This window comes from Hippichthys cyanospilos, chromosome 21 (assembly GCF_059441005.1).
Source record: "Hippichthys cyanospilos isolate Australia breed blue-spotted pipefish chromosome 21, RoL_Hcya_1.0, whole genome shotgun sequence".
Lineage (NCBI taxonomy): Eukaryota > Metazoa > Chordata > Actinopteri > Syngnathiformes > Syngnathidae > Hippichthys > Hippichthys cyanospilos.
In genome coordinates this window covers 5,867,459-5,893,381 of record NC_142389.1, presented here as the reverse complement: position 1 = coordinate 5,893,381, position 25,923 = coordinate 5,867,459, and the positions used below count along the sequence as shown (strand labels likewise).

General features: G+C 42.5%; 3 protein-coding genes and 1 long non-coding RNA gene across 6 annotated transcripts; 1 reads left to right on the top strand and 3 right to left on the bottom strand.

Annotated features, from left to right (window-relative positions):
• Positions 1-127: 127 nt before the first annotated feature.
• kifc1 (kinesin family member C1) lies at positions 128-6,608 on the bottom strand. The gene is made up of 17 exons (XM_088404811.1): positions 6,560-6,608; positions 6,379-6,462; positions 5,850-5,949; positions 5,650-5,703; positions 5,498-5,581; positions 5,247-5,427; positions 5,005-5,170; positions 4,104-4,271; positions 3,897-4,010; positions 3,104-3,190; positions 2,833-3,033; positions 2,006-2,170; positions 1,007-1,145; positions 790-929; positions 603-676; positions 432-507; positions 128-346 (listed from the first exon to the last, which is right to left on the bottom strand). The coding sequence occupies exons 2-17, from the start codon at positions 6,454-6,456 to the stop codon at positions 302-304; spliced, it is 1,872 nt and encodes a 623-aa protein (XP_088260937.1). The 5' UTR covers positions 6,457-6,462; positions 6,560-6,608; the 3' UTR covers positions 128-301.
• Positions 6,609-7,266: 658 nt separating this feature from the next.
• znf384a (zinc finger protein 384 a) lies at positions 7,267-17,788 on the bottom strand. Its single transcript, XM_088404817.1, is given in 11 exon segments — positions 7,267-9,579; positions 9,581-9,765; positions 10,905-10,983; positions 11,126-11,293; positions 12,619-12,843; positions 12,928-13,004; positions 14,180-14,331; positions 14,496-14,615; positions 14,911-15,211; positions 15,961-16,028; positions 17,648-17,788. Coding segments are annotated over 10 exon segments (1,776 nt in total). The 5' UTR covers positions 16,024-16,028; positions 17,648-17,788; the 3' UTR covers positions 7,267-9,173.
• LOC148406337 (uncharacterized) lies at positions 17,514-23,048 on the top strand. Its single transcript, XR_015863978.1, has 2 exons — positions 17,514-17,689; positions 22,706-23,048. It is a non-coding gene; the product is annotated as an uncharacterized LOC148406337 (long non-coding RNA).
• On the bottom strand, positions 18,984-25,694 carry daxx (death-domain associated protein). 3 transcript variants are annotated; one of them, XM_088404814.1, is made up of 12 exons: positions 25,387-25,694; positions 24,489-24,688; positions 23,955-24,371; positions 22,882-23,013; positions 22,669-22,785; positions 21,640-21,871; positions 21,405-21,559; positions 21,241-21,337; positions 20,279-20,537; positions 19,999-20,193; positions 19,401-19,518; positions 18,984-19,320 (listed from the first exon to the last, which is right to left on the bottom strand). In XM_088404814.1, the coding sequence occupies exons 2-12, from the start codon at positions 24,672-24,674 to the stop codon at positions 19,261-19,263; spliced, it is 1,968 nt and encodes a 655-aa protein (XP_088260940.1). In that variant the 5' UTR covers positions 24,675-24,688; positions 25,387-25,694; the 3' UTR covers positions 18,984-19,260. The 3 variants fall into 3 exon arrangements, with proteins under 3 accessions (XP_088260940.1, XP_088260942.1, XP_088260941.1); XM_088404816.1 differs by having other exon boundaries at positions 21,241-21,334; XM_088404815.1 differs by having other exon boundaries at positions 25,569-25,684.
• Positions 25,695-25,923: the final 229 nt, after the last annotated feature.

Genomic DNA, 25,923 nt, shown 5'->3' with positions numbered 1-25,923 from the left:
GACTTCCATTTATGTTTCTTCTTTGAAAGTTGATTTTTTTTTTGTTCCCAAGAAATTAAAAAAAATGACAACAGGTATGTTTACATAACTCAATGTCTACCTGAAATGAAAGCCAAGAAGACATGAATGACGTGTAATGTCATTTAATAAAGACAAATATGGGTATTTTGCTGAAATGAAGCAGACAATGTTATCACAAAAGACCCCAAAAAAATGCACTTTTAAAAATTAGATTGTGTTCCAAATTCCAAGCCGAGTGAATAAAATGTGTTTTATTGTTATTTAAAAAAAAAAAAACTTTCTATTTTCGATTGGCACTGGCTGTGCCAATCATGCAGTCGTTGACCTGTTGGAACAACAGAGACATTATATCACCAAACCAAACTTTAAATAATAAAGAAATAATCATTAAAAAAAAGGCACGGGCTCACCTTGCTTGCGAATCTCAACGAATTCAGTGTCTCGCCAAAGCTGTCTGGCTCTGGCGCAACGTTGACAAACATCAGACTGGAGAGAAAACAAGTGACTCAGTAGCTGACAGTGGAAAAAGATTTATATATATATATATAAAAAAAATACCACCTCTGATTTTAAGGACTCACGTTTTGCTGTTCCCGCCCAGGCATCCCTGCAACAGGTAGGTGAGCTTTGAGTTCCTGTAAGGAATGAAGCTCTCCTGCAAAACATAAACCACTCATCAATACAACTTTGCACTGGCACCTTACAGTAAGGACATCTCCACAAATTGTCCTCGATCCTGCAGGCAGACGATAAAAACGTCTCACTGACCTTGTTGGCCAGCGCAGTGATGACCATGCCCAGGTTGGACAGCGAGCTGTTGATAGCGGTCATCTCCTTGAAGCGCTCGCCCTGAGACTGACTCTTGAGCATCCGCTCGCTTCCCGCCAGGTCCACCAGACACAGCGTGGCTGCGCGCGCGAGCAAGCGGTTCTCGTGAGGACGGCGGGGGCGCGGCTCCGAGCCGTCCCGCCGAGCGAGAACTCACAGTTGCATTTGACGTCTCTGCCGGCGTTGACGCCCTCGATGTCCAGCTGGAAGATGGAATGAGAGCGGGACGAGCGGTCGTTTTGAGCCGTCTGGGCTGTCGAGCGGTTCTGGTTGGCCAAAGTGATCAGGCAAAAGACCTGAGGAGTGAGAGAGGTGGACATTTTGAGTCTGTGGACCTCCAACGCTTTAACCCTCGTGTCGTATTTTCATCGTATCTGCATTAGGTCGTTTTCTTCCACATCATTCAACCAAACAAATCAATCTTCCTTGAATGGTATTTAAAAATGACCAGTGCCATACTTTTGGCCTATATTTGGGAGAAAAAAGAAGTGTGTTTGATATTTAGGGAATTGTAGTAAGTGGTCATACCCTGTTGAACTTTGATATGTTGTCACCATCTGGGTGAAATTTCAGCTCCCTAGCTCTCCCTTTGATGTGATATGCCATTGAAGATCAAAATACTGCATAAGGGTTGAAGGAGTATTCAAATGGGGCCAACATCAGATTTTAAAAACTTTTTTTTTTGGCAGTAATTCTAATTTAATGACCTCACAGGAACAGTACATTTTTCTTTTCAATTTTAGAACAAATTAATTGGAACATGAAGCAATTTCTTACTACACCACTACAATGTGTAGTTCCGAAGATAAATGAATTTGCCACAGGATTGTTTTAGACCCTTTTTTCCATGATGCGAATACAATGTATGTATTTTTAAATTAAGAGCTAATCGATTGAAACATGAATAAGCTTATAGCTTTTGGTTCTTGGTGATGCATTTTAGGGTGGAAGAATCAAATTTTTGAATCCGATTCATGGATCAATTGACTAAATATTAAAGAGTTGCAGCCCTATCTTAAAGCCTTTTTTCATCCCAAAATGCTGGTTGGTGCGCATGGCTGAGAAAATATTTTACAGCGGATACACCATTGAAAAATAAGAACTCAGTGTGAGGCACCATGGGACTTGGAAAAAAAAAAGGGGGGGCGTGCAGTACCTGTTCCTCACTGAAGACCTTCTGGTAAGTGAGGTTGGTGATGGTGATCTTGTTGCTTGTAGACTTGCGTACGTCGTGCTCGGGCCTCTTGTTGGCCTTGCCCGTGTACAGCAGGTCGCGCAGGCATTCGTTGTAAATCTCCACAAAGCTGGCTGTGAAGGAGAACTGCCAAATATGGCGGAGGGTGGTGCTGGTTTTCATGAAACACGCCATATATTAAAATGGACATTGGGGCTGCACAAATCGATCGAATTTGAATCGCGATCATGATATTGGCTGCCACGATTAATTAAACTGATCATTTAAAATGCCTGCTATCGCACATGTCAAATCTACCACTTTGTCATTCTACCACAAGGGGGCAATGTTTCTCACATGTTTGCATGGCAAAAGCTTCTGCTTTCTTTTCCCTAACATATTATTTACCAGCGTGAAATGGCGTTGCGTTTCTCACCTGATTCCTAATATATACAGTGCTAGCTGTCAATTGAGACCCAAAATGAGAATACATTTGGTTTGAAATGACTGAAAATTACATTTTGACCGCTACTTGATGAAAATTTGCTTACAAGTAAATAATGTGCTTGGTTCTTAGTAGGCTTCATTTTTTTGTGCCATGTATTGGAAATTTGTTTGAATTATTTACTTTATTTTAGTTTACTATTATTATTTGTACACATCAACCCTCGAAGCCATGCTTGTTTAAAAAAAGGGCAATAAAAAGACACGTTTGACCAAATATGAAGAATAATTGTGATTTCAACATTGACCTAAATAATCCCGATTACTATTTTCGTGCAGCCCTACGCGACGGGCAACCAACGAACCTCCCAGCCTTGCGCGGCTAGCCTGCGCGCGGTGGCGAAGATCTGCTGCACAGCTCTGGGAATCACGCCCCGGACTTGCAGGTCCTCGGCGTCGCCCTCCATGGTGTACGTCTTGCCGCTTCCCGTCTGGCCGTACGCGAAGCAGCATACGTTGTAGCCGTCGAGCGCGGACTGAACCAGCAGGGAGATCTCCTCGAAAATCTGCTCGCAAAAACAGCAGACGTCTCCCGCGAGCTGGCGTCACGCGGTTTAGCGCCGACGGATCGCAGACCTCCTGCTGGGACGCCTCGGGTCCGAAGACTCGGTCAAAGGTGAAGGTGTAGTTCTTTTGGGTGTCACCGCTTTTGCCTGTGTGAGACTGAGAGGAGACCATTTTTTTTTTCTTTTCCTGACAGTCAAGGGACTAAATAGTGCAGCAATGTCCAAAATTTTAAAAACTTCAACCTATTGAACACAGTAAAACTTCATAAAAACAAGTAGTTAGTTACACGTTGTCTATACTTTATAATATAGACTTTGAATGTATACATTTTATACACTTAGTAATCAATTACTTTTGAGCTTTAGGACATTTAGTAGTTAAACAAGTATTTTAAGTATGCATTTTGCCACTTTTTGTTGTACTTCCTAAAGTAATTGATTACTAAAGTACATACTACAACTACCAAACTAATCAATTACTTTAGTACTTAATTCATTAAAATAATCATTTACTTTTACATTATTTTTGGTACTTAATCATAGGCACTTTGTTACCACAATTGATTACTCTATTGAGCAATACCGTAATAATTTTTCGGGCTTGCAAGGGTGACGTCACCCTTTTAGCATATGACGCGGGCCACAAAAATATGGATGACGGGCCCCAAATGGCCCCCAGTCCGTAGTTTGGACACCTCTGAAATAGTGATTGCTCATTATATCAATAAATAGTGCTTTGAATTTATGAAGTGCTGCCTCATTGGGTGATTTTTTTTTTCTTTTGCTAGCGGGTGGATGCAGAGTTTGGCAAAACAAGACTTCAAAAAAAAGTTAATCTAAAAGAAAAACTACGCCAAACTCACCTCTTCTGTTTTGGCCAACGTGATGGCCTTGTTGTCATTGGGTGTCAGCTGTATGTGCTTGCTGAGGCCTCCATCCACTAGAGGGCGAACTCGACAAAACACTCTTATGTTACCCTGGAAGCAAAGTGGACCGCAAACAAAAATCAGTGTCGGCATGAAATCGATGCTCAACAACATGGTTTTGTGCGTAAAATGAAGGTGACTTGCTTTGAGCTCCTGAACCGTATTGTGCAGCTGCCGTCGCACCATCTCGCCCAGGTGCAGCTCGTTCTCCAGGCGCGCCACCGTGCCCTTGAGGGAGTGGACTTCCTCCTCTGACGCCTGGAGGCCGGCTTGCACCCGAGCCAAGGTGGACTCTTCCACCGACAGCTTCACCTGCGGGGAGGGAGACAATATTCTAATTAATATTGGATTTATGTTGTGGTTTTAGGCACCAGTATATCCATTTTTCAGAGGCGGCCATTTTGCCACTATCTTTTGAATTGGAGGGAAAAAAACACACACACAATTCTTTTGGGCTCAGGTGACAACCAATCACGACCCAACTTGTGAATGCCAAATGAGTGAAATCAGAAAACACATGAGCTGTGATTGGTCGTTACCTGAACAACTATGATGTTACTTTCAGTTGACGGAAAGTGGTAAAATCAACGCGTGATGGATAAAAACAGGTAGATTTTGCTGCTTAAGTCATATTTCAAATGCGCAAAATTAAACCAGAGTTCCGTGATAACTTCCAATTTTAATTAAAAACTAATGTCGGACTATTAAATGAGATAACTAATCCGTCATGGGCTGGATGGACATATGCACTTCACGCGCCAGTGTGTACAATTTACTGCCATCTGCTGGTGAACTAATAGAATGCGAAAATTTGAAGAATGCACATTACATGTCTTATTAGTAAACCTACTTTGTATATAAAAGAAATACTAAGGGAATAGAAAATATTTTCTATTTTTCCGTATAGTTTTCCGGTTTTTTTGGGCTTATAGAGGGGGGTAGTATGGATTTTTTTTTTTTTTTTTTTTTTGCAAACTATGGAATTTGCTATTCATGAAAATCAATTTTTTGTTTGGCTCTAATAAAATCCGCGCAGGGGCGTCACCTTGAGCGTTTGGATCTCGGTCTCTTGGCTGCTCTGCAGGATCTCCATCTGTCTGCATTTGTCTTGTAGACTGGTGAGCTCTGTCTGCAGGATGTTTTTTTGGCTGCTGACCTTCTCCAACTCATCTTGGAACCCGAGGAGGTTCTGGAGCTTTTCTTGCTTCTCGCTGGGATGAAAGACCCGCGTGTTTGGTGTAGAAAAAAGTCACGACAACCGGGGTTTTTGGATATGCGTGTTGGCACCTGAGGTCCTTCTCCATCTGAACAACCCTGGATTGAAACTCGGCAAGCGAGCCCTTCAGGTTCTCCTTCTCCAGGTTGGCAGATTTCATCTTGCTCTGGTAGTCCTGGAGCTTGCCTTTCATGTCGCTGACTTTGCCCTTCATGTCCCAAGGGAGTCTGCGGGGGGGCGCTCCGACGCCGCCTACATAATCCCCAGAGAAACACGAAAAATTGTACAAGTTCCAAAGCGGCCAGCCATATTTCGGCTTTACCTGCTTTCGGGTCAACTGCAGCTGGTCCTGCCGCCATTTTGTTTCCCTTTGCCGCAGTGGACGCAACAGGCGCTTTGCAGACTCCTGATTTGGAAGATCAAATGTCAAAATCAGCCACGGTTCTAGGTGAGCAACGACAATTCACCTCTGACCTCTGGATGGGGCGACAGCCACCGTTGCAGCTGTGATACCCCGAGTCGGCCTGGCTGCGAAGGGGAAAAAGCCAGTGGAGACGTTTTTGTCATATACAATGAAGGCATTCTTTGAGAAAATTACCTTCATATCGATATCAATTTGAATTCTAAAACGAGGCCGCGGTTGAGAATGTTTGTCGGGGGTGGAATAAACTTACACACTGGCGCTCTGGTTGCCGTGACGGGTGCCCGTTTGATGCCCACCACGGTGGAAGCCGCTTGCGGTTTTATAACCTTCAACTCATTGCGGGACTTCTTCTGCAGGGATAAATATTTCAAATCAAATCTTCATTTTCAACTTCTGAGATCATACTGTATGTTGTTATACTGGTGAAATGATATATGCTCACAATTTTATTGAGGAAAATATAAAATTTAAGGAAATTTACATTAGTAAACACGGTGTATTATTGAGTGATTGCAATGAGAACAGTGTTGCCTTTGAATACTTTGTACATGAAAATGTTCATTTTTGTAATTACTTTAAATTATTCTACTAGGAATTGTTTAATTTTGTATTTATGCACAGTTTTGGATTGTGGTATTGTTTACACTTGGTTTTCTATTATACGGGAATTCAGCTCTACATAGAAAACCGAGTTGAGTGCAAATAGCGATGCTTGAAAGGGTAGACTTGTTTTTCTTTTAAGAGACGAGGAAATAACAAAAATATTGTAAAAGTTTTACCTGAACAGGCTGAGCCGCTTCGAAGTTCTCGGTGTTAGCTAGGACACGTTTGTTCGACATGACGGGCAGTCGAGACATGCTGGTCTAGAAAAAACAAACAAACATACAAACCGCCACTTCGTGTTTTCTCATGCAGAACAACTCGACTGGAATTTAACAAAATAATAATAAGGATAAATACATTTTTTTGGACGCCCCGATGTCGATTCGTGAAGATGGTCTCTGACCGTTTGAAATTTGAACAGCGACTGTTTGGGTGAGCGCCGCAAACGGGCTGCTGTGATTGGCTGAGTTCACTTGAGACCACGCCTTCAAAGTTTTGTTTTTGTCGTTTGATTTTATGTTTAGAGCGCACCGACAAGACGGAGACAACACTACCATTACGAAACAAATATTAACCTAAAGATTCATTTTATTTGTTCATTCTCGTTCCTGCTAATACCATACATTGAGCATGCATTTATTATGCAAAGATTTTGATTGATATTACAAAATAATCTCAAACTACAGCAAGCACCGCCCGACGCTCACGTGATCAGGTTGAAATTTAGTTTGGTCGCCCAGTTTCAAATGCTTGTCACTTGTTTCTAAATCAGGCGACTTTCCTAGCAACTTCTTCCGCCCCAAAATAAACGAATAAATAAATGAACACATTTAGCTACTTTCAGCACCTTTGCACAAGTTCTAAAATGTTCAAATCCCCCTGTAAATTGTACAAAATGGCGTCATTCATAAAAGCTGTTTTTTTTCCTCACCTGATTTTTGTGTCCCAATTTTCTTTAGTGTATGATGCAATGCATGCATTGTAGAATCGACACTTAAAAGATTTAACGTATTGTGCAAGGTGAAGAACAAAATCAAACCAAGCCCTGCATTTTTTTTAAGAAATCTGTTTGCCAACTTTATTTTCATAAACAGTCGGATCAAGTGCGCATACACAATGCTAAAGAGTAGCACAGCTCAGTGTGTTAGCAACAGCCATGACTTGAATAGTCATTTATTTTTCCTATAAAGACGACAACGGATACACTGAGGAAAATGTGTGGCGGCAAGTGAGTCGAGACAAACAAAAATATAGCGTAAATTGTATTTACTGTCATTTTATATTGCCCAATCATGTAAATCTTTTATAATTCCAGTCCAAACATTATTTGAGTGAATATCACCAATACAACTTCCAATGTTTTGGTTTTTTGGTTAAGCTCCAAAGCTCATATTTTCATATTACAGCTTCTAAAAAAAAAAAAAAAAAAAAAAAATCACAAGACATGCTTCCCTTTTACAGAAAAAAAATCTTATGTACAGCATACTGCCATATAATAATAATAATAATAATAATAATAATGCCTTTAGGTTGGATTACATTTGCAATACAAGTGTAATGAAATTCATAATATGCACAAAAAGCCTTTTTTAAGTAAAGATTAATAATAACAGTACCTGTCAGCCATATTTTGTCATACAATCATTATTCCACCAACAACTGGCTGCCAAAATGTTGCGACGGAGGGTCACAAAGGAAAAAAACAAAACAAAACACTGTTCTCTCTTCACATTCACGCCCTTTCACCTTCCTGGTAGAAAAATACGAACATATTAAAAAAGTACAGCTGAGAAAACGTAAAAGGTGAAGTACAAGCTTCGTCAAGTGCTAAATTCATGAGCCCCCGCGTGGTATAGTGCATTCAACAAATGTCCCTCGGCAGCTATTTTGAGAGGTCACCACACGACATGATTCTCCTCATTCCCGATGGCGCTCGCAAGTACAGACGCTACCTCACTTTGCAAATCAGACCTATAGAGACCAAAAAAAAAATAAAAATAATCTGTTTTGTATGTGTCAAGTAGGATTTGTGTGAAAGGGGTCAACCCAGATTTTGGAAAGTGAGCTGCTTCCTGGACTACCAGATTGAGAGGCACTTTAAATTGAAGAAATTATTGTGGGGGGGCAGGGATGAATCATTTTGTCGTGGCGCCAGCGATTGCATATCAACAAAGTTGTTAGACTAGTAGTTAGACTAGTAAGTAGTCTAAATATGTATTCACGACGAACAGATGCAACTTATTAAAGTTTTTTTGAACAAATAGTGCTTGTGGGAACTATGTTCGTGAACTCTGCGATATTAGCATTACAGCCAGCACATCGATTGGATGCAATTAAGTGCGGTCCTTGAAGGCTTGTGGGTCGCATGTTGAAGAGCCGCAGATATAATGATTAATGGCAGACTTTTATTGGATGAAAATGTTTTTAATCGAATGGCGCCACCCCAAAAAATTAGACATCTGACTATTGAAGTTTTGTTTAGTTGTTGATGACCCGAAGATATTAATAACAAGATAGCAGGCTTTAATTGGAAATTTTTTCAGTGACCCGCCTCCAACAAATGGGCGTTGAACGTATGTCCCTTGTCTTATGCGCGCATCTAAAAGGAGTCTGTAAGGTAGTGTCTGTATTTGCCGAGAAGCTGCTCCTTCAGGCAAAGGAAGCTCAAAACCACAAGCGGGTCCTGGAAGTGTCATTTTAGGAAAAGTCTCAGCTCATCTGAGTTTTCAAAGCCGCTACCTATACGGGCAGGAAGGAGGAACTCCGCAAACAAAATTGGAATCCTGGGAGCGCGTTGGGCATTAAAGCTTCTTCTTGGTGGTTGTGAAAACACTGCGCGTCTGTTAGACACCATGGATCCCTTTGAGAGCCACGCAGAAAAGACACGTAGAAAAGCCGGCCCTGTAGGAGTCGACGTTTCAAAGATTTTTTTTTTTTTTTTTTTTTTTTACAAGGAGTCAAGTCTGGCTTCCTACGAGTTCATGTGTTCCACCTGGATGGCGGACGTGGACACGGTGAGGCAGAGGTCCTTGTGTTCCGCCACGGTGCCGGCTTTGTACTGGATCTCGCCGGCCGCTACCGTCTTGTACTGGTGGAGGTCGAAGGGGCAGGGGATGACCCCGTCGCCGGGCTGCTGGTAGCTGCCGGAGTTGGGGTTCTGGCCGGCGCCGCTGGGGTTGGCCTGGCCTTGGAGCGAGGCCCCCCGGCCCCGGCCCCTGCCGCGCCCGCGGCCCCGCCCGCCGGAGCCGTGGCCCTGCGCCTGCTCGGCCGGCGATAGCGGGTCGGGGTTGTGCTTCCGCATGTGTTTCATCAGGTACGTCTCCTGCGGGAAGACGGCGAAGGGACACCGTGAGCACGATGGACGGGAGCGCGCGTGGCTGCCGAAAATTGAAAGCCGTTTGTACCGAGGTGTAGGAACGGTTGCACAGGCCGCAGGAGAAAAGCTTGGCGTGCTTGACGGTGTGCGTGGACAGATGCACCTCCAGGCTGGCGGCGTCCGTGTAACCGCGGTTGCAGTTGTGGCACTTGAAGGGCTTGTCCTTGTTGTGCTGCCGACGGTGAGACTGGGACAAAAAGAGAGCCGAACCTTGATTAAGGCATTCGCTGCCACTGACGGCCATCGGCGTCAAAGATTCTTTTCAACGAGGTCCGCTGTGAACAAGTGACTTTTTCATCTAGTGCAGTGGTGTCAAACTCCAGTCCTCGAGGGCCGGTATCTTGCTTTTTTTTTTTTTTTACCTTCTCCCTCCAACATACCTGATTAAAATGATTAGGATCATTTTCAAACTTCTACAATGATTTGAAACAGGTTTGCTGGGGAGAGAAAACTGGAAAACATGCAGGTTACCGGCCCTCGAGGACTGTAATTCGACACCTTTGATTCTAGTGTCTAAAAATAGAAGTTATGTTCATTTGTTTACCTCAAAATATGGCTTTCATCACAATGACAACCAGGTGCAGAGCTAAGATGGTTTGAGAGTTTAGTTTGGCGGTTCTGGTCTTCTACATATTTTTGGTCTCCTCATTTTGTCATCAGTCTTCTGAGGTTACAAGCCGGTGAATCCGAAATTTCGAAATAATAGCTCCAAAAGTAGTCAAAGGGACATCAAGCTGATTTGTGATGATCTTACATGTTTCATTTGAACATGCTTGTCTTGAATTTTTTTTTAATATCATGGTGCATTGGTCGGTATAGTGCAATTATCAGCGCCAAATATGAAGTGTTTAAATATGTACCGACATCAGCCATTTTTAAACCTGATGGCCAATATTAAATCAATGTTAAACTGTGAACACCTCAGGAAACTATTTAAAATTGTAGGTAACTTTATAAGAGATTCTCCTGACCTTGGGAACCCTATGCACATATTTTTGTTTGAAATGAAATCTTAAAAAGAAACATCATGCAAATATGAATTGGTTAAGATGATGGCTGACAATGTGGGTTCAAAAGGTCGGTTATGGGCCTTCTTGACTACTAATGAATGGTTTTGATATCGGCACCATTATTTTTATCCAGGCCTGTTTCATGAGCTTTTATTTTGAAATACTTCTGTTGCACCCTAGCTCAAAAGTACTATGTGATTTTCACTGTTTATTTTCATGAATCGTTTGTCGTGTTTAAATGGCTTCTGTTTTCCTTTCTCAGAGGATTACCAACAATTGTGTTCATGTCTGCATGCGGCGTGTATATTTGCGCTACCTGCAGGTTGGAGAGCTGAGTGAAAGCTTTGTCGCAGCCAGGATGGTTACACTTGTACGGCCGGTCACCCGTGTGAATCCTGCAAGACACCAAAAATACACAGCATAAATCCTGAGTGGAGTCTTACTTCACAAAAAACACTTTCCCGCGTCCTGCTCCGTTTCCTTTTGCTCAGCGGCAACACCGCCCCCGACCCGACCCGACCCGGTCCAGTCCAGTACCGTGTGTGCTGCTGCAGGTGGCTGAGCTGCCGGAAGGTTTTCTGGCAGTAGGTGCAGCTGTAGGGCTTGGCCCCGCTGTGGATGCGGATGTGCTGCGACAGGTAGCTGGAGTTGGCAAAGGACTTGGAGCAGTGGGGACACTTGTGGGGCTTGGCCTCAGTGTGGTTGCTGAGGCAGGACGCGTCGGAGAGGGGGGAGGGGGGCCCGAGGCGGGAGGCGAGGGGTGGACCCAGAGAGAGACAAACAGAGAGAGAGAAAGACAGAGAGAGGGAGAAAGAGCGAGAGATCTTTAGGCCGGAGCATGACCAAACGTCACAGTGAACTCAAGAGCAAATCATGCGTTCAAGTGATGCTTTGTGCTCGTTTGCGCTGTGTCCGACTTAGGAAAACACAGAAGTACAACAGAAGCAAGCACAGTCACGCTTCTCTCGCTCGCTCTCTCTCTCTCTCAAGTCTCGCTCTCTCTCAGGCTCTCTTTGGAACCACTCCCTAGCCGCTGCGGTGTCAACCCAATCAAATGGGTTTGCCATCCACACTCACCCACAATAGGTGAAAAACACCAATATCGGGAGACCATATCTAAGTAAAACTTCTCAATTTTACCCTTTAACATAACACATTCAAAACATTTTTTTTTAAGTATTAAGGCATGCTTGAACACGTCTCTAAACAAGAGGCACAGTGTGCTTGCTTCAAGCTGTTTATCACACTTACTTGAAGTTTACAGTACAACACAGTCAATAAACCCAACAAAATTAAATCTCAATAAGTACAAGCCATTTTTAGACCGTCCTTTACACTAACGTTTGTTTTGTAGTTTTGAATAAAGATATGATTTTGGACCTGGAAATGGATTTCTGGACTCAAAAGTTAAACACTGTGTGATATTCAAAGGGATACCAAACTGATTTTGTCATTTTCAGGAGCAAAACATTAATACGCTGTCAATAGTTAATCACGTTTCTATTCATGTACAATTATTAGCAATAAAATTACATATTTTTTTATTATGACATCAAGACTGAGGTAAGGACCAATCAACACTCCCTTTTTGAATGTCCCCAAACTAAGTAAATAGGTGAGCCATGATTTATTTCAAAAGGCATCAACTGTACATGAAAAATACTTAACTATAGACAAAATATTTATTCTTTACACTTGATAACGACTAAATCAATTTACGTAGTATCCCTTCCAAACATAAAAAAAGATCCAAATAAATCATGTAATTTTCTCAAACCACAGCCTATCTTAATGCTATCTTAAATGACGCCCCCCCCTCCCGCTGACGAAGTCGTGTTTGGGGAGGGCCTCGTCTGCATTAGACAGGCCCGCCCCCTCAAAACAGCCACACTCATTTCTGGACAATACAGCATGAAAATGAAAGTTGCTAATATGATTATGAAAAAGTTTCCCTCCCTCCCTCCCTCCCTCCCTCTGAGCGTCATGCACAGCAGGGCGGGCACATGCCGGTGGCAAAGAAGGTCCAGTACCGTGTGTGTTGCTGCAGGTGGCTGAGCTGCCTGAAGGCTTTCTGGCAGTAGGTGCAGCTGTAGGGCTTGGCCCCGCTGTGGATGCGAATGTGCTGCGACAGGTAGCTGGAGTTGGCGAAAGACTTGGAGCAGTGGGGACACTTGTGGGGTTTGGCCTCCGTGTGGGACTTGGCGTGGATCTGCATGTCCGACTTGCTGAAGAACGTCACTGCGCACATTCGGCACCTTGAATGGGCGAAGGGGAGGAGGAGGTGGTGAAAAGCTTGACAGGCATGACATTGTGCTGTTCAAGATGGCTCAACCCCCAACCTGTAGGATTTGGGGCCCTCCTTGCTGGAGTGGTCATCCTCATCGTTAGATAGGTCGTAAGGATCGGAAGAATGATGCTGGAGAGGAAACAAAAAATATCAGTGACATGGGCTGCATGGGTCCTCCTCACCACTAGGGGCCCCTAAAAGCAACTAAATCGACAGACCACCACTAGGGGCTTCTAAAAGCCACTAAATCGACAAAGACCAGAGTATTGAGGACCGGAAGCGCATAAAAAAGTACAACGTTTGATTTAGGTAGTTTTTTACTTCATAAAATGGGTGGATAGAGATTATATTAAATTGAGACTACAGATTACTAAACTGTGGATACATATTAGTAACGTGCGGGTACAGATTACTAAACTGGGTACAGATTACGTAACTATGGTTAAGAATAAGTATATTGAGGGTACAGATTAATAAACCGCGGAACATGTTTGTAAAGTGAAGGTAAAGATTATTAAACTGGCTTTAGATAAGTAAATTAGGGATACAGATTACCAAACTGTGGGTACGTAGTAGTTAAATGTGGGTAGAGATTAATAAACTGGCTACAGATTAGTAAATTGATGGTGCAGTAAAAATGACAAAATTTATTACAGATTAGTAATATGGGTACATATGAGTAAAATGTGTGTACAAATTAGTACATTAAAAGTATAGAATACTAAACTGTAGGCACATATTAGTAAAATGCGCATAAAGATAAGTAAACTGTGAATACAGGTTAGTAAAATGAGAGAAGATATTAAATGTAGGTACAGATTAGAAAACAGTGAGTACAGATTAGAAAACTGCGGGTAACTATTAGAAAATAAAGGGTAGAGATTACGAAATATTGTGTGCAGATTACTACAAAGAGGGTACCGATTACTAAAATGAGTACAGATAAGTACAATGAGGTTAATAAAATGAGGGTATAGGTTGCTAAACTGTAGGTACGGATTACTAAAGGGAAGAAATAGATCGGCAATGAATATTTTTTTTCCTCATGAACATGCTCGAAAAGTGTGTTACTATAATTAAACACAAAGAGGATGAGTCTGTTTGAATGGGGGTCTACAGAAACTGGACAAAATTTACTGGTGAAGGGATGAAATTTGGAGGATTTTAAATAAAGCTAGGTCTGCAAATGATCAATTGATTATCAAAAACAATGACCTTAAGCTTCATTACTGTTGCTGCTCTATATGAGTGATGATTAGTTGCTTATGTGCCTTTTAACGGGCCATAATGATAGGGAGGAATACCTGGCCGGTGGCGGCGAGGTGCGCCAATATTAAGGCGTCGCTTCCAGGAGGGAGGACACTGCTGGTTCTGCCCATCGTCTGCTTGCTCTTCCTGCCTCGCTTGCCCGGGGTCGACATGATGGCGGGGGGTCCTGCCATGTCATTTTTCTTGTCTGTAAACACAAAATACAGCTCAATGCCCATATATCTCAATTTCTATATATCCAACTGTTATGGCAGCTTGAAGAGGAGGCGGGGTTAAAATCAAATGAAAGAGAGCTGGGAAAGCTGAGATTTGATTTTAAGGTCATATCAGCAAGCCCTGTGACAGGTTCACCTGCATTTGAGGGGTGCACTGCAGACACAATCATGGTGGTGGCCGAGTGAGGCCCGGCGACAAAAGACTGCGTTGAAGCAGGCACCAGAGTTCCTTGGGGGGTGGTGATGACCAGGCCGGCTGAGAAACCAAAACCAAAGTTCCTCGAACAATCGAATGAACTGCTTTATCATATTGATTCATGGCTCGTTTGATTTTAATCTAAAGTCTACCCTATGAGACATTTATGTCTAATAAATGTTTATTGTAACATCACTCATATTGATTTGTAATGTATGCCAAAAAAGGAGCAATCGGTGAGTGAATTACAATTTCAAATTGTATTCTTACAAAAAAAAGCGAGGGAATGGATTATTTATCAAAACTTGACCCGAATCCGCCACGTCGGCATGTACCTAATGAAGCGGCCACTTACCTGCAGTCATGATGCCCGTGGAGGGAACGGGCACGACGGTTACGTTCTGCGAAGTGTGTGACTGGTGCACGTGTGCGCCCATGGATGCGCTAGCCCCTCCTCCTCCCGCCGCCGAGCCGCCTTCCTGCTTGGTGACCACCCGCAGCCCGGGCCCCGCCTCAGTCGAGCCGGGGATGGCGAGCACCGCCGTGGGGTAATGCGGGCCGCCGGAGGACGCCGCCGAGTGCGGAAACGTCGGCACGCCGGGCTTCTCTCCGCCGAGCTGCTCCTTGCTTTTGTTCAGGAACATGGCGCTCTCGATCTAGCAGCGGGGTGAGGGTCAGAGGGTGGGGCGGCGACGGGGTGGATGACGGGAGAAGTAGTGAGGGGTGTTTGGAGGAAGCAGGCGAGGCACAAACATGAGGGTAATGTATGGGAAGAGCAAGGAGGAGATGGAGAAGAGAGAGAGAAAAAAAAGTGAGATGCAAAGAGAAGAAACTAAAGTGTGAGGAGAACTCCGAGAAATGAGAGGAGAGTGACAGGAGTAGGGTTGCAAAATTTTTCTAAATTGGAAACTTTCCATGGAAATAAATGGGAAGAAACCAGTAAAAATGAATAAGAACATTAACTTAAGTGGGTGGAAAATACATTATATCGTAATCTGATTGAATGAAAGAGAAATTACATGCTGCGCTGTAATGCCCTTGCATGTGGGTAAGGAAAGCTTTCCGCTTTCAAAAATGTTGACAATTATGCTTGAATATGACATCTCTCCCTCGTGAATTCCCACAGAAAGTTTCCCCTTTGGAGTATTTCCAAAAGTCCCCCGCTTAACTTCCAATGGAAATTTCACCGGAAATTTTCCACCCCTTTGCAACCCTAGACAGGGGTGATCATGTGACTGGCGGAACCGTCGAAAGAGGTCACATGACTGACGCGAGGGCGGCGTGCGTAGCAGAGCGGAAGCATCGGCATGGACGTTAAAATTGCAAGGAATCCTGGGACACGGAAAAACATGCCACGACACCATGTGCATTCAAGACAAGGCCAACAATGAGGGTTTGTCTCTACCTGTCCTTGTACAGTGGGGACGGGAGACCAAAAGTAGGACGAGTTGAAATGGGATTCGTCCATTATTTCTGGAATTGAAAAGCAGCACACTTAGAAAACACCTCTATCTCCCCTCATCCACTCCAGAAGCCACCGCAAGAGACGCAAATCCACAAAGTAGCAGTCATCGATCAACTTATGTTTATACTGTACTCGCGCAAAATATACACCCAAGTATCAGTTTCAAGCTGATATTGGGCTTATTTTAAAGTATCAAGGTGTCGTGGTGGATGCCGATACTAGCCACCGATACCCAGGCGAAAACAATCTGATTGTTAAGTCCTCGTCGGAGCTAGGTGGCGCAACACAGGAGCTGTTTGACCTATCATCTGCATCCCAGGCATTGTGTGAAATTAAATTTTATATCAGCCTTAGACCCAGCCTATTCATTTGCATCCAATGTTGCGTCCGGTTTGTCTCAGCAAGACAGCAAAGCGCATTGCATCCCAGCCAAACATATGAGACATCGTTGAAGGATGTCCTCTACTGAGCACACTAAGATTTTGTAGTCAAACAATGTAGATCAAAAACAAATGTGCCTCATTATCACTGTCTTCATTGCCCTATTACTACATGTTTTTTAATTGCCTACTTTATCAAAGACTCTATGTTATGGAATTTAAGTCTGCTGGGGAAAGTGAACAGAATAAGAATTTTGTTGTGCAGTGTCACTATGCATATAACAAACACTTAAATTTTGAAAATATCTGCCATTGTTTGAGTCTTTAGAAATGTTATGCATCAAAAGGACTAGTAATATCGGTACTTGGTATCGGTTTAACAAGTCAAAGATTTAGCATTCCTTTTTGGTATCTCTTTGAAGTACAAGAACTAGCTCTACTTCTATATAATAAAACTTCTGCCTTCTTTTGAGCATTTTGGAGCACATTACAATTGAAAAAAAAGTCATTACGATACTTGGAAGGAAAGTATTTTTTTAAATTATTTTATATTTGCCCTGTAGCCTACTTGCTTCACTATATTTGATTAATGTTATAATACAAAGTATACTGACGTGTGTTTGCTCTGAATGTAAATTGATAAGCGGCCACTGCAGTGTACTTGCAGCATTATTAGCTTTTAAATACTCATGTAACCGTATTGGGCCACGAACTCAACTATTAGCTTTGGTTGATGAACTATTACAAGAAGTGATCTCATTTTAATGAAGCAACCGCTTGATTAAGCCCTTAATGTCCCTAGCAAGAACTTTACAAAGCACCGCAGTGGTTAGCATGGCTAACTTGAGTGTAAAAAAAACAAAACAGTGTGGCTATGCTAGGCTAGGCTAAGCTAAAGTGGCTAACTTGCCTCCATTAATTTTCTCCTTTTGTTCAACTAAAGCTACGCGGAGGCCGCGGCATCCGTGTGCTTTGCTGGCTAAACACAAACACGCTGGCTGGTTGGCTCACTTGGCTGCTCGCTGCTCATCGCGCCGAGAGAACATAAAAAAAATAGAAAAAAAGTGTCGTATTTAAAAAAAAAAAAAAAAAAAAAAACGAAGGCAGGCAGGGTGAGGGAAAAAAAACTGTCGACGCCGTCGTCGCCTCGCCAGGGAGACGAAAGCTTCATGCAGACTTCCGGCCGCTGGGACGACGACGGCGCTCGCAGTGGGTTACAAGCGATAAATGACTTCAGAGCTAGTTACCGGAGAACTCGACCGGCCGTCAGCCCCCCGGAGCTTCCTCGGGTCAGGACAGTTGGGAAAGTTTATCCAAAACCGCCTCTCTCTCTTTCGGATATTCCTTTTTTTTCCCTTTGCTTTTTTTTTCACCCTCTAGCTGCTGGCCAGCGCGAATTTAGAGAAGAACGCGTGCCGTTCCGCTCGGATCTTTCAAAGTAAATTAAATAGTACTCACCGAAAAAAAATACTACAGACACCGTCTACTTAAAATTTTTACAAACGTGAGACATGTTTTTGGTCAAATATAGACATTATTGATAAAAATTGTAAATTTGTGTGTCGTGTACCACGATAATATGGGAATGGTGCGTTGTTGGCTTTATTCTGAAGAGAACCAACATAACTTTTGTTCTTGTACCAAAAGGCAACTTGACAATAATTCCAACCTCAGTGAGGTGCTTTTCCGGTGTATGAATTATGTCTCTATATTTATCTCGACTGTGTCCGTCTCTGTTCTTGTTATTTTTTTCAATGAAACGTTTATTTATTCGAATAGCCTAAGACTAAACATTTTTAGACTGAAACAGCGTAAACCGCCAGAGCCAAAAAAAGACATTATAAATACATCAATAGTGGCCAAACTTTATTGCATAAAGGGCCACAGGGTGTATACAGTATCTATCTATCTATCTATCCAGTATATATATATTATCTATCTATCCAGTATATATATATTATCTATCTATCCAGTATATATATATATTATCTATCTATACAGTATATATATATATATATATATATATATATATATATATATATATATATATATATATATCTATCCAGTATATATATATATATATATATATATATCTATCCAGTATATATATATATATATATATATATATATATATATATATATGTGGCGGGCACTAGGACCATGTCTCTCACCCAGTACGCATGTTGCAATGAACCTTTTGATGCTTTGAACTCTTGGCTTTGTCTTTACTGTTTTTGATAAGTGTTGTGATGGCATGCGAAGAGTTAAGATCTACACTAGCACGGCAATGTGTGGTTTCTTCGTCTTGGATTATATTATATTATATATATATATGTATTATAAAGCATGGGGCGGGGGCAGATATATAACCAATATGATATTTGTTTGTATTGCATTTGATTGATTTATAATGAATCGATTGACCAATTATTTGAAAATATTTTTTTTTAAAGTAAATTCTAAACTAATTTGGAAAATACAACGAAAAGAAACATTACATGCCCCTATGATGACAATTATTGTGGGCCCTATTAAAGAATGTAGCAGTCCAAATGTGATAACAAAAATAATAATAAAAAGTCAAAAAGTTACTGTTGCTTTATTGCAAAATTTAATTGTGTAAGATGATCCTTGAAATCTCCCAAAAGTCGTGTGTGTATGTGTGTGTGCAAAACGCCCACTGCTCCTGAGAAGCAATCTCACACAACAACAAAACGATATGAGGTTGAGACAAAGCGTCTCATAAACATTTGAGAACCTATAAAAAAAAAGTAATCAGACTGGCGTTCCAGCGCCCCCTTGGTGTCCTGAGAGGAAGTTGATCTCACAGTCCAGACGGATTCGAACTCATCCGTCTGGGTCATTCCGAGTCGGACAGTTCAATGATCTCCAGGGGGTCGCATTGGGTGGCGACGTTCACCTGTGGGGGACATAAGAAAGGCGCGATACATGAAAGGCACTGGTCAGACGAGGCGGAGAAGTGGAAGGTTCGGGTCTTACTTTGTTTTTCTTGGGGGGCGGCGATTGCGAACTACTGACTAACTGGCAGTCGTGCTCGTCTGTGGTCTGCGTCGGAGAGGCGCAGATGACGCCCATGTCCAGCAGCACCTCCACCTCTCTGGATTGTCCCACAGAGACATTAGATTTCATAAGGTCTGTTTATTGAGTTTAATTATGCATTTGCGAGTGTTGCAGGTGTTGTTACTCCACCCGTTCAACGCTAGGGCCACCGGAAGTGACATTAACAGCAAAAAAACAGACTATATGATAGAAATACTGCAAAATATTCCATGGACTACATGAAATACTCAATGGCCAACAATTTCCCTACGGGGATGAATAAAGTATCTATCTATCTATCTATCTATCTATCTATCTATCTATCTATCTATCTATCTATCTATCTATCTATCTATCTTTTAATTTGAGGAGATTTTGACACAAAAAAACGACACAGGCCTAACAAAAAACCTTCACCAACAGGGGGGCTAACACCAATACCGATATTAATGGATAACTACTGTCTAATTACTTTGTAATGGGGTTCTGGACATTGCAAGAAAAATCTTTCTAGCTCACAGCAAAAAAAGTGGGTCACCTGTCATTGCCGTCAATGTGACTCCGTTTGGGCGTGGCATCATGCATTTTCCGCTTGCGGCTTCTGCTCAGCCTGCAGTCGGGCGTAGCCGGAAGAGGCGTGGCGGTGCCGTTGGTGAGAGGCGAGTGGCACCCAATCTTGAGAGGCAGAGGTACGTTTCCCCCGTTGGTGGCTGGGGGCGGGTCCGTGCCGCCGCTGGGGGGACGGGGCAAGTGTCAAAGGAGGGAGCTCGCAAATATTCTTTGAAACGTAAAGGTTAAGACTTGAAATTGACACCCACTTCTGGTTGATGGTGACCTGACTGGCAGGGGCGGCGGGCGAGGGCGGGCAAGGCGGCGTGGGCCCCGATTGGCTTTGGTCGTCATTGGCTGACGTCTCATCCGACAGCGGCGAGATGGCCAACGTGCTGGCGTCAGAGTGGTGCGCGCTGGTGACGGCCTCGTTGTCCGCCGCCGCTGCCGCGCTGACATTTCCTGTCGATGGCTTGTCCTCGTCGCTCATTTTGTCCGCCTCGTTGTCGCCGTCTTCGTCGTCGTCATCTAATGACAGGGCGAAAAGAGCCACTTGGATTGGAAGCACCCTGGATTTTTTTTTTTTCCACAAAAACTTCCTTGTTCTACTTTAAATAAAAATATTATTATATTTTTCTTTACAGCATGTTCTACTGCATTTGTGACATGAATTAAGCAGCAAAATGCAGCCGTTTCATCAATCTCTTGAGAGCGGCCATTTTGCCACTTTCTGTTTGAGTGACAGCGTTTGCTCGAGAAACCACCAATCACAGTTCAACTTGCAAACATCACATGTTCTGGCTTAAACAGGTTAAGTCCAGCAACACTGGTAAGAGGCAAAGGAGCAAAAGGACCCTAACTTGAAGTTTCCCTGTATTTGATCGATTATAACAATAGATTTTGCCTTGGTTTTTGTGGTATTTATTCTTTGTGAAGAATTCTTCAAGCGCTTCAGTTTGTAATGTTTACTTACTTACACTAACCATTTTAATCTGGAAGGCCGCGCTGTATTTCCGTTTTCTGTTTTTAACGATCCCGACGTGAATGGCTGTCTTGCGTTGCGTTTCGTGTCCCGTTGTTCCAAACATGTCCAATCGCGCAAACTTCATTGACTACAATTGAAATGCGTCACTTCATACGTGGTCCACGTAGTCGATTTATTTTCCCAAAAAGCGGGAAAGAGCCGCAGTTTCCCGATCGCCGCCCACGATGATATGTCAACGATTCTGACCTGGTCCATCCTGCTGGTTGCTGGCTTGGATCTCCTCTTCGATGTCTGCTTCTGAAGATGCGTCGTCCTCCTCGTCGTCCTCATCTTCCTCCTCCTGCTATTGCATCCAGCGAATGAGAAAAATCCACGTGCTGATGCACTCGGTGGTCATCAAGCCCCAATACCTCTTCTCCGTGCTGCCGCGTCCTGTCTTTCTCGTCCATATTGTCCTGCTGGATGGCGTACTTATTGATGACGTCCTCCAGACGGTTCAGACCAAATTCGCGGTTATCTCGCAGCCTCCGGAGCAACGTGGGGTCTTTTAGTGCCGGGTCGTTGTCTTTGTATATAAAGGCAAGACATTTATTATCCTTTTTTTTTTTTTAATTACAGTCGCATCCAAGACCAAACGCGTCTTACCGGGCTTGTATTCGCTGGTAAGCTGGCAGCCGAAGTCGTAGAGCAGGTCTTGGTGGCGCCTCTGTTGGATTTGGCTGCCAGTGTCGGAGAAGGCCTTGCGGGCGATCCGCTCCAGCTCCTTGTTGCTCAGGGAAAGGCTGTATTGCTTGCTGGCCAGCTGGACCTGCTGGAGGATGTCCTGGTAGTCGGGGGGGTTCATACAAACGTCGGGGCTGTTGATGTAGCGCTGGATCTGAAGGGGCAATAAAACAGGTCAATGCCAGTGCTTTGCAAACTAGGGACAACAGGGATTACACAAACTGGCAAAAGAAGTTTAATACAAATGATGTGGTATATTTTCTAAAGGAAAAAAAGCTGCACATCTACAAATGGGGACAGCCCCCCCCCCAAAAAAAGAAAAAAAAAAGATAATTTTTAACCACAGCTTCAGGCCAATTAGAAAAACCCGTTTTTTTTAAAGGTGCATTTTCTCACCGAAACACAAGTTTTATTCTTTAAAATAAAAGCTTGTTTCTAGACTTAAAAAGTAGCATCATGAGAGTAACATTGTATTTTTCAAAAGACATTTGTTAAAGTGTAGCATCATGAGGATAACACATTTTAAAAAAGACACTTATTAAAATATGACTAACTTATTAAATGCAAGATCATTACCACCCCCCCAAAAAAAAAACCCAAAAACAAATCTATTTTATGGTTAAAAAAAAATAATAAAAATAAAATCACCTAAGATTATAGTGTAAAGGTCAGTTTGTATTTGTCAGCTAATTTCAAACACAAATTTTCAGGTTTTATACTAAAAGTAATGATTTTGTTATCACTGTACAGAAAAAAAAATGTACAACAGACATTTAGGAATTGTAGTTTAAACTCTGTGACAATGCTAACTTGGCAACTTTTCATTTGATACGCATTACAGGGGTACATGTGATGTCCCATTCCATATTCGTGGACCCAAAAAGACTTACGGTCCTAAAGAGATGGAAATTTAAGTGCTCTTTATGCGGGTGGCTGTCAACATGGCCTCACCCTCTTGCTGATCTCAGGATATCTGTTGTCGTTGTAGAGGATTTTGCGCTCGAGGACCCGGCCCGTCAGCGAGCTGCAGTCCTTCAGCTCACACAGCTTCTTGTAGATCTTCATCATCTGCACCGGAGCATAGAATAGTGGAGCAGAGAATAGTGGAACTTGGACACCGTGGGCTGCTGGGATGTAAGACCCCTGGACAAATGGCAGGCACACCTTGCGCTTGAGTTTGTGCTCCTGAATGTACAAGGAGTCCTCGGCGTCCATGTCGTCAAGCGAAAGCTCGGCCCGCTGCAGTCGGCAGATCTCGTCGCTGTACACCTTCAGCAGGTTCTCCAGATATGCAATCTGCAAGTGCAATCAATAAATACATGAAAAATGTTGAGGGAATTCTCATTTGTCTCAGAATTTCAACCTTATTCTCACTTTAAGATGTGAGTGAGACTTTAAAGTCAGAATTTTCTTTTCCTTTTCTCCTTTTTGTGTGTAGTTTCTTAAAAATGTCTAACAAATGAACCGGACATAAATATTCTCACTTTAAACACAGAATTTTAACTTTATGTATTCTGTGAGTTATCTCTCAGAATTCTGACTTGACTTTAAAGTTACAATTCTCACTAAAGTTCCCAGAATTTTGAATGCAGTCTTCATGACTCTAGTCAGAATTCTGACTTTATTCCCAGAATTTTGGATATGATGTGAGAATTTTGAGAGTAAAGCAGGACTTTAGAGTCAAAATGTTTACTCTCGTCTCAGAATTCCGACTATTCACAAAATTCTCATTTTGATATGCGTGGAAAAACAAAATTCCCATTGAAGTCAGAATTAATACTTTAAAGTCAGAATTCTGGCTTTAGTCTCAGAATTCTGTCTTTTGAAATAAATATATTTCTGGGATTTCTGATCAAGCAAGCCGAAAAATGGCTAGGATAGGCACTAGCAAGCCTGCAACACTTGTGACGACAAGTGAATAAGAAAATTGATGGATGGATAAATTCCTACTTAGAATAAAGTCATTTCTGACTTTAAAGTCAGATTTCTGAGTATAGTCCCAATTCTACTACAGTAATCTGACTCAATATTCAAAATTAACGTGAAAAAAGTCTCAAAGTTCCCCTTAATCAAATTTCTGGGAACTTTAAAGTGAGAATTCTGACTGATAAATCAGAGTTCAGAGAATGAAGTCTCAGAATAAAAGTCAGAATTCTGACAGAAAAGTGAGATTCCTGTCAACCTCTTTTGTCTTAACTGGCTCTAATCCTCCGCCATATAGCAGTTGGGACACTCACCTGCTTCCTGGAGGCCCTGCTTGCCTTTTTCTCCGCTTTCTGCTGGTCTTTCGGAAGACCCGACGTGGAAGGCTTTTCGTCTTCCATTTCCGGGCTCGCTCCTTTTTTTAGTACATCCATCTGGCTTTCACTTTTTAACGAGGTAGACTGAAGACAATCTGAACCAGAGGTAGAAGGGATCTCAATGTTCTTCTTTTTCCTGCTCTTCTCTTTGTGCTGCCTGAGCACATTGCAAAGTTCGTATATGTAGACAAACACTCTGGAACGCTTGGCCTCCAGGCGGGTCAAACATCGTCCCAAACTGTTACGGAACTCCACTGATGACAGGTAGTCGCTACAGGCTTTAGCGTGGGTCTTCTTCAGGTATTCCAAGACCTGAGGGCAGTCCTGGGTCTCGGCCATGACATGTTCCACAAACTGAAGGGAGGCAGGAAACAGGACAAGAACATCAGAAAATTGAACTTCTTGATATGGTTCTTGACTAGTTCCTGAATGGTTTTTGGCATGGTTTCTGATTGGTTCCTATGTCATCACCTCAGAGAACAACTTGCGATTCTCCGCCTGCAAAATGTGCTGCTTCTTGTTGGCCGAAGCGTAAGGTGACTGAGCGGCATGGGTCGGGGTAGACAACTTTACTCGGCGGGGCGGGGGCGACGTGACTAAGGCAGAGGACGACGACGAGGGGACATCCTCTTCCGCCACAACAATGACGTCCGCCATCTTGGAAGATTCCTCTTTGAGAAACAAACAATAAAAGTGCATAACATAACACATACATATATTTTTCCCATGCAATGACTACAAAACAATGGAATGCACAAAAAACAACAACAACAACATTAAGTTATTACTCAGCTCGTTCAACCTGGCCAGGAAGTGTCATGCGCTTAGGGTATTGTGAACAGATATATGGTCTTGGGTGTTTCATCATCGAGTTGCAAATTCACAACATCTACCTTGATCTCGTACACAATGGAGCAAACATTGCGAATCTTTTGGTAGACATGACGATTGATAAGGTGTTCTCCTTTAAGAGGAAAAGTTGAAATAACCTCTCTGTGATAACAGTGCAGGAACATTTCTCACACATCACGTGTCTGAAGCATTAAAGTTATCACTGTAAAATGATTTGAGAAAATGGACATGCGTTCACTGACCAGAAAGTTACAGATCAATGAGACACGTAAAAGCGACGTTTGGGCTTATATTTTGTTAAACATTGTGATTCGTCTTGTCAGGCTGTATTATTGTTATTACTATTCAACAGATTTTGTTTGTTTTGTCATCCAAGATGTCGTTTAAACACGCCAATGAAGCTGTAAAGAAGGAAACCGGTCACGCCAAACAACGGGATGAACCGCGAGCACGCGGACGCCTTTAAACGAGGACAAAATAACAACAGAAATGTAAATAATATTCAGATGATACAAACCTGTTAGTTAAGACAAGATGATAGGACGGAATATCGACTCCCACCGGGCATTGTCCAAATACTACTCCTTGTTAGCTTATATTAGCATTAGCAGCCTCGATAAGGCGCGCGACTTCTCGCGAAGTAATAGCGAACTTTTTGGGATTTAAAAAAAATAACAATTCAAACTGGATCCACCTCACCGAAAAGTTGATGTTGACTCAAAAGATAATGTCTTTTGTCAAGAGTTTTATGTGTCTCGAAATTAAAAACAAAACAATGTTATACAGACGATGTGAACTCAGTCTTCAATGGGTAGTGGTCTTGTAAACTCGGCACACTTGCGCCGCCTTCTGTACCGGAGCGCAACTGGTTTTGAGCGTTGACAACCAAAATTCATGTAGGCATTAGTTTCAATAATGTAATGTACGTCACGCAAAGCCTTTTTTAAAATAACACAGTAACAGATAAACAGTCTCAGTATTTAAAAAAAAAAAAAAAAGTAATTATAACCTAAAATTAATCGCAGATGACTATGGTCCGCCTCATCAATTGTCA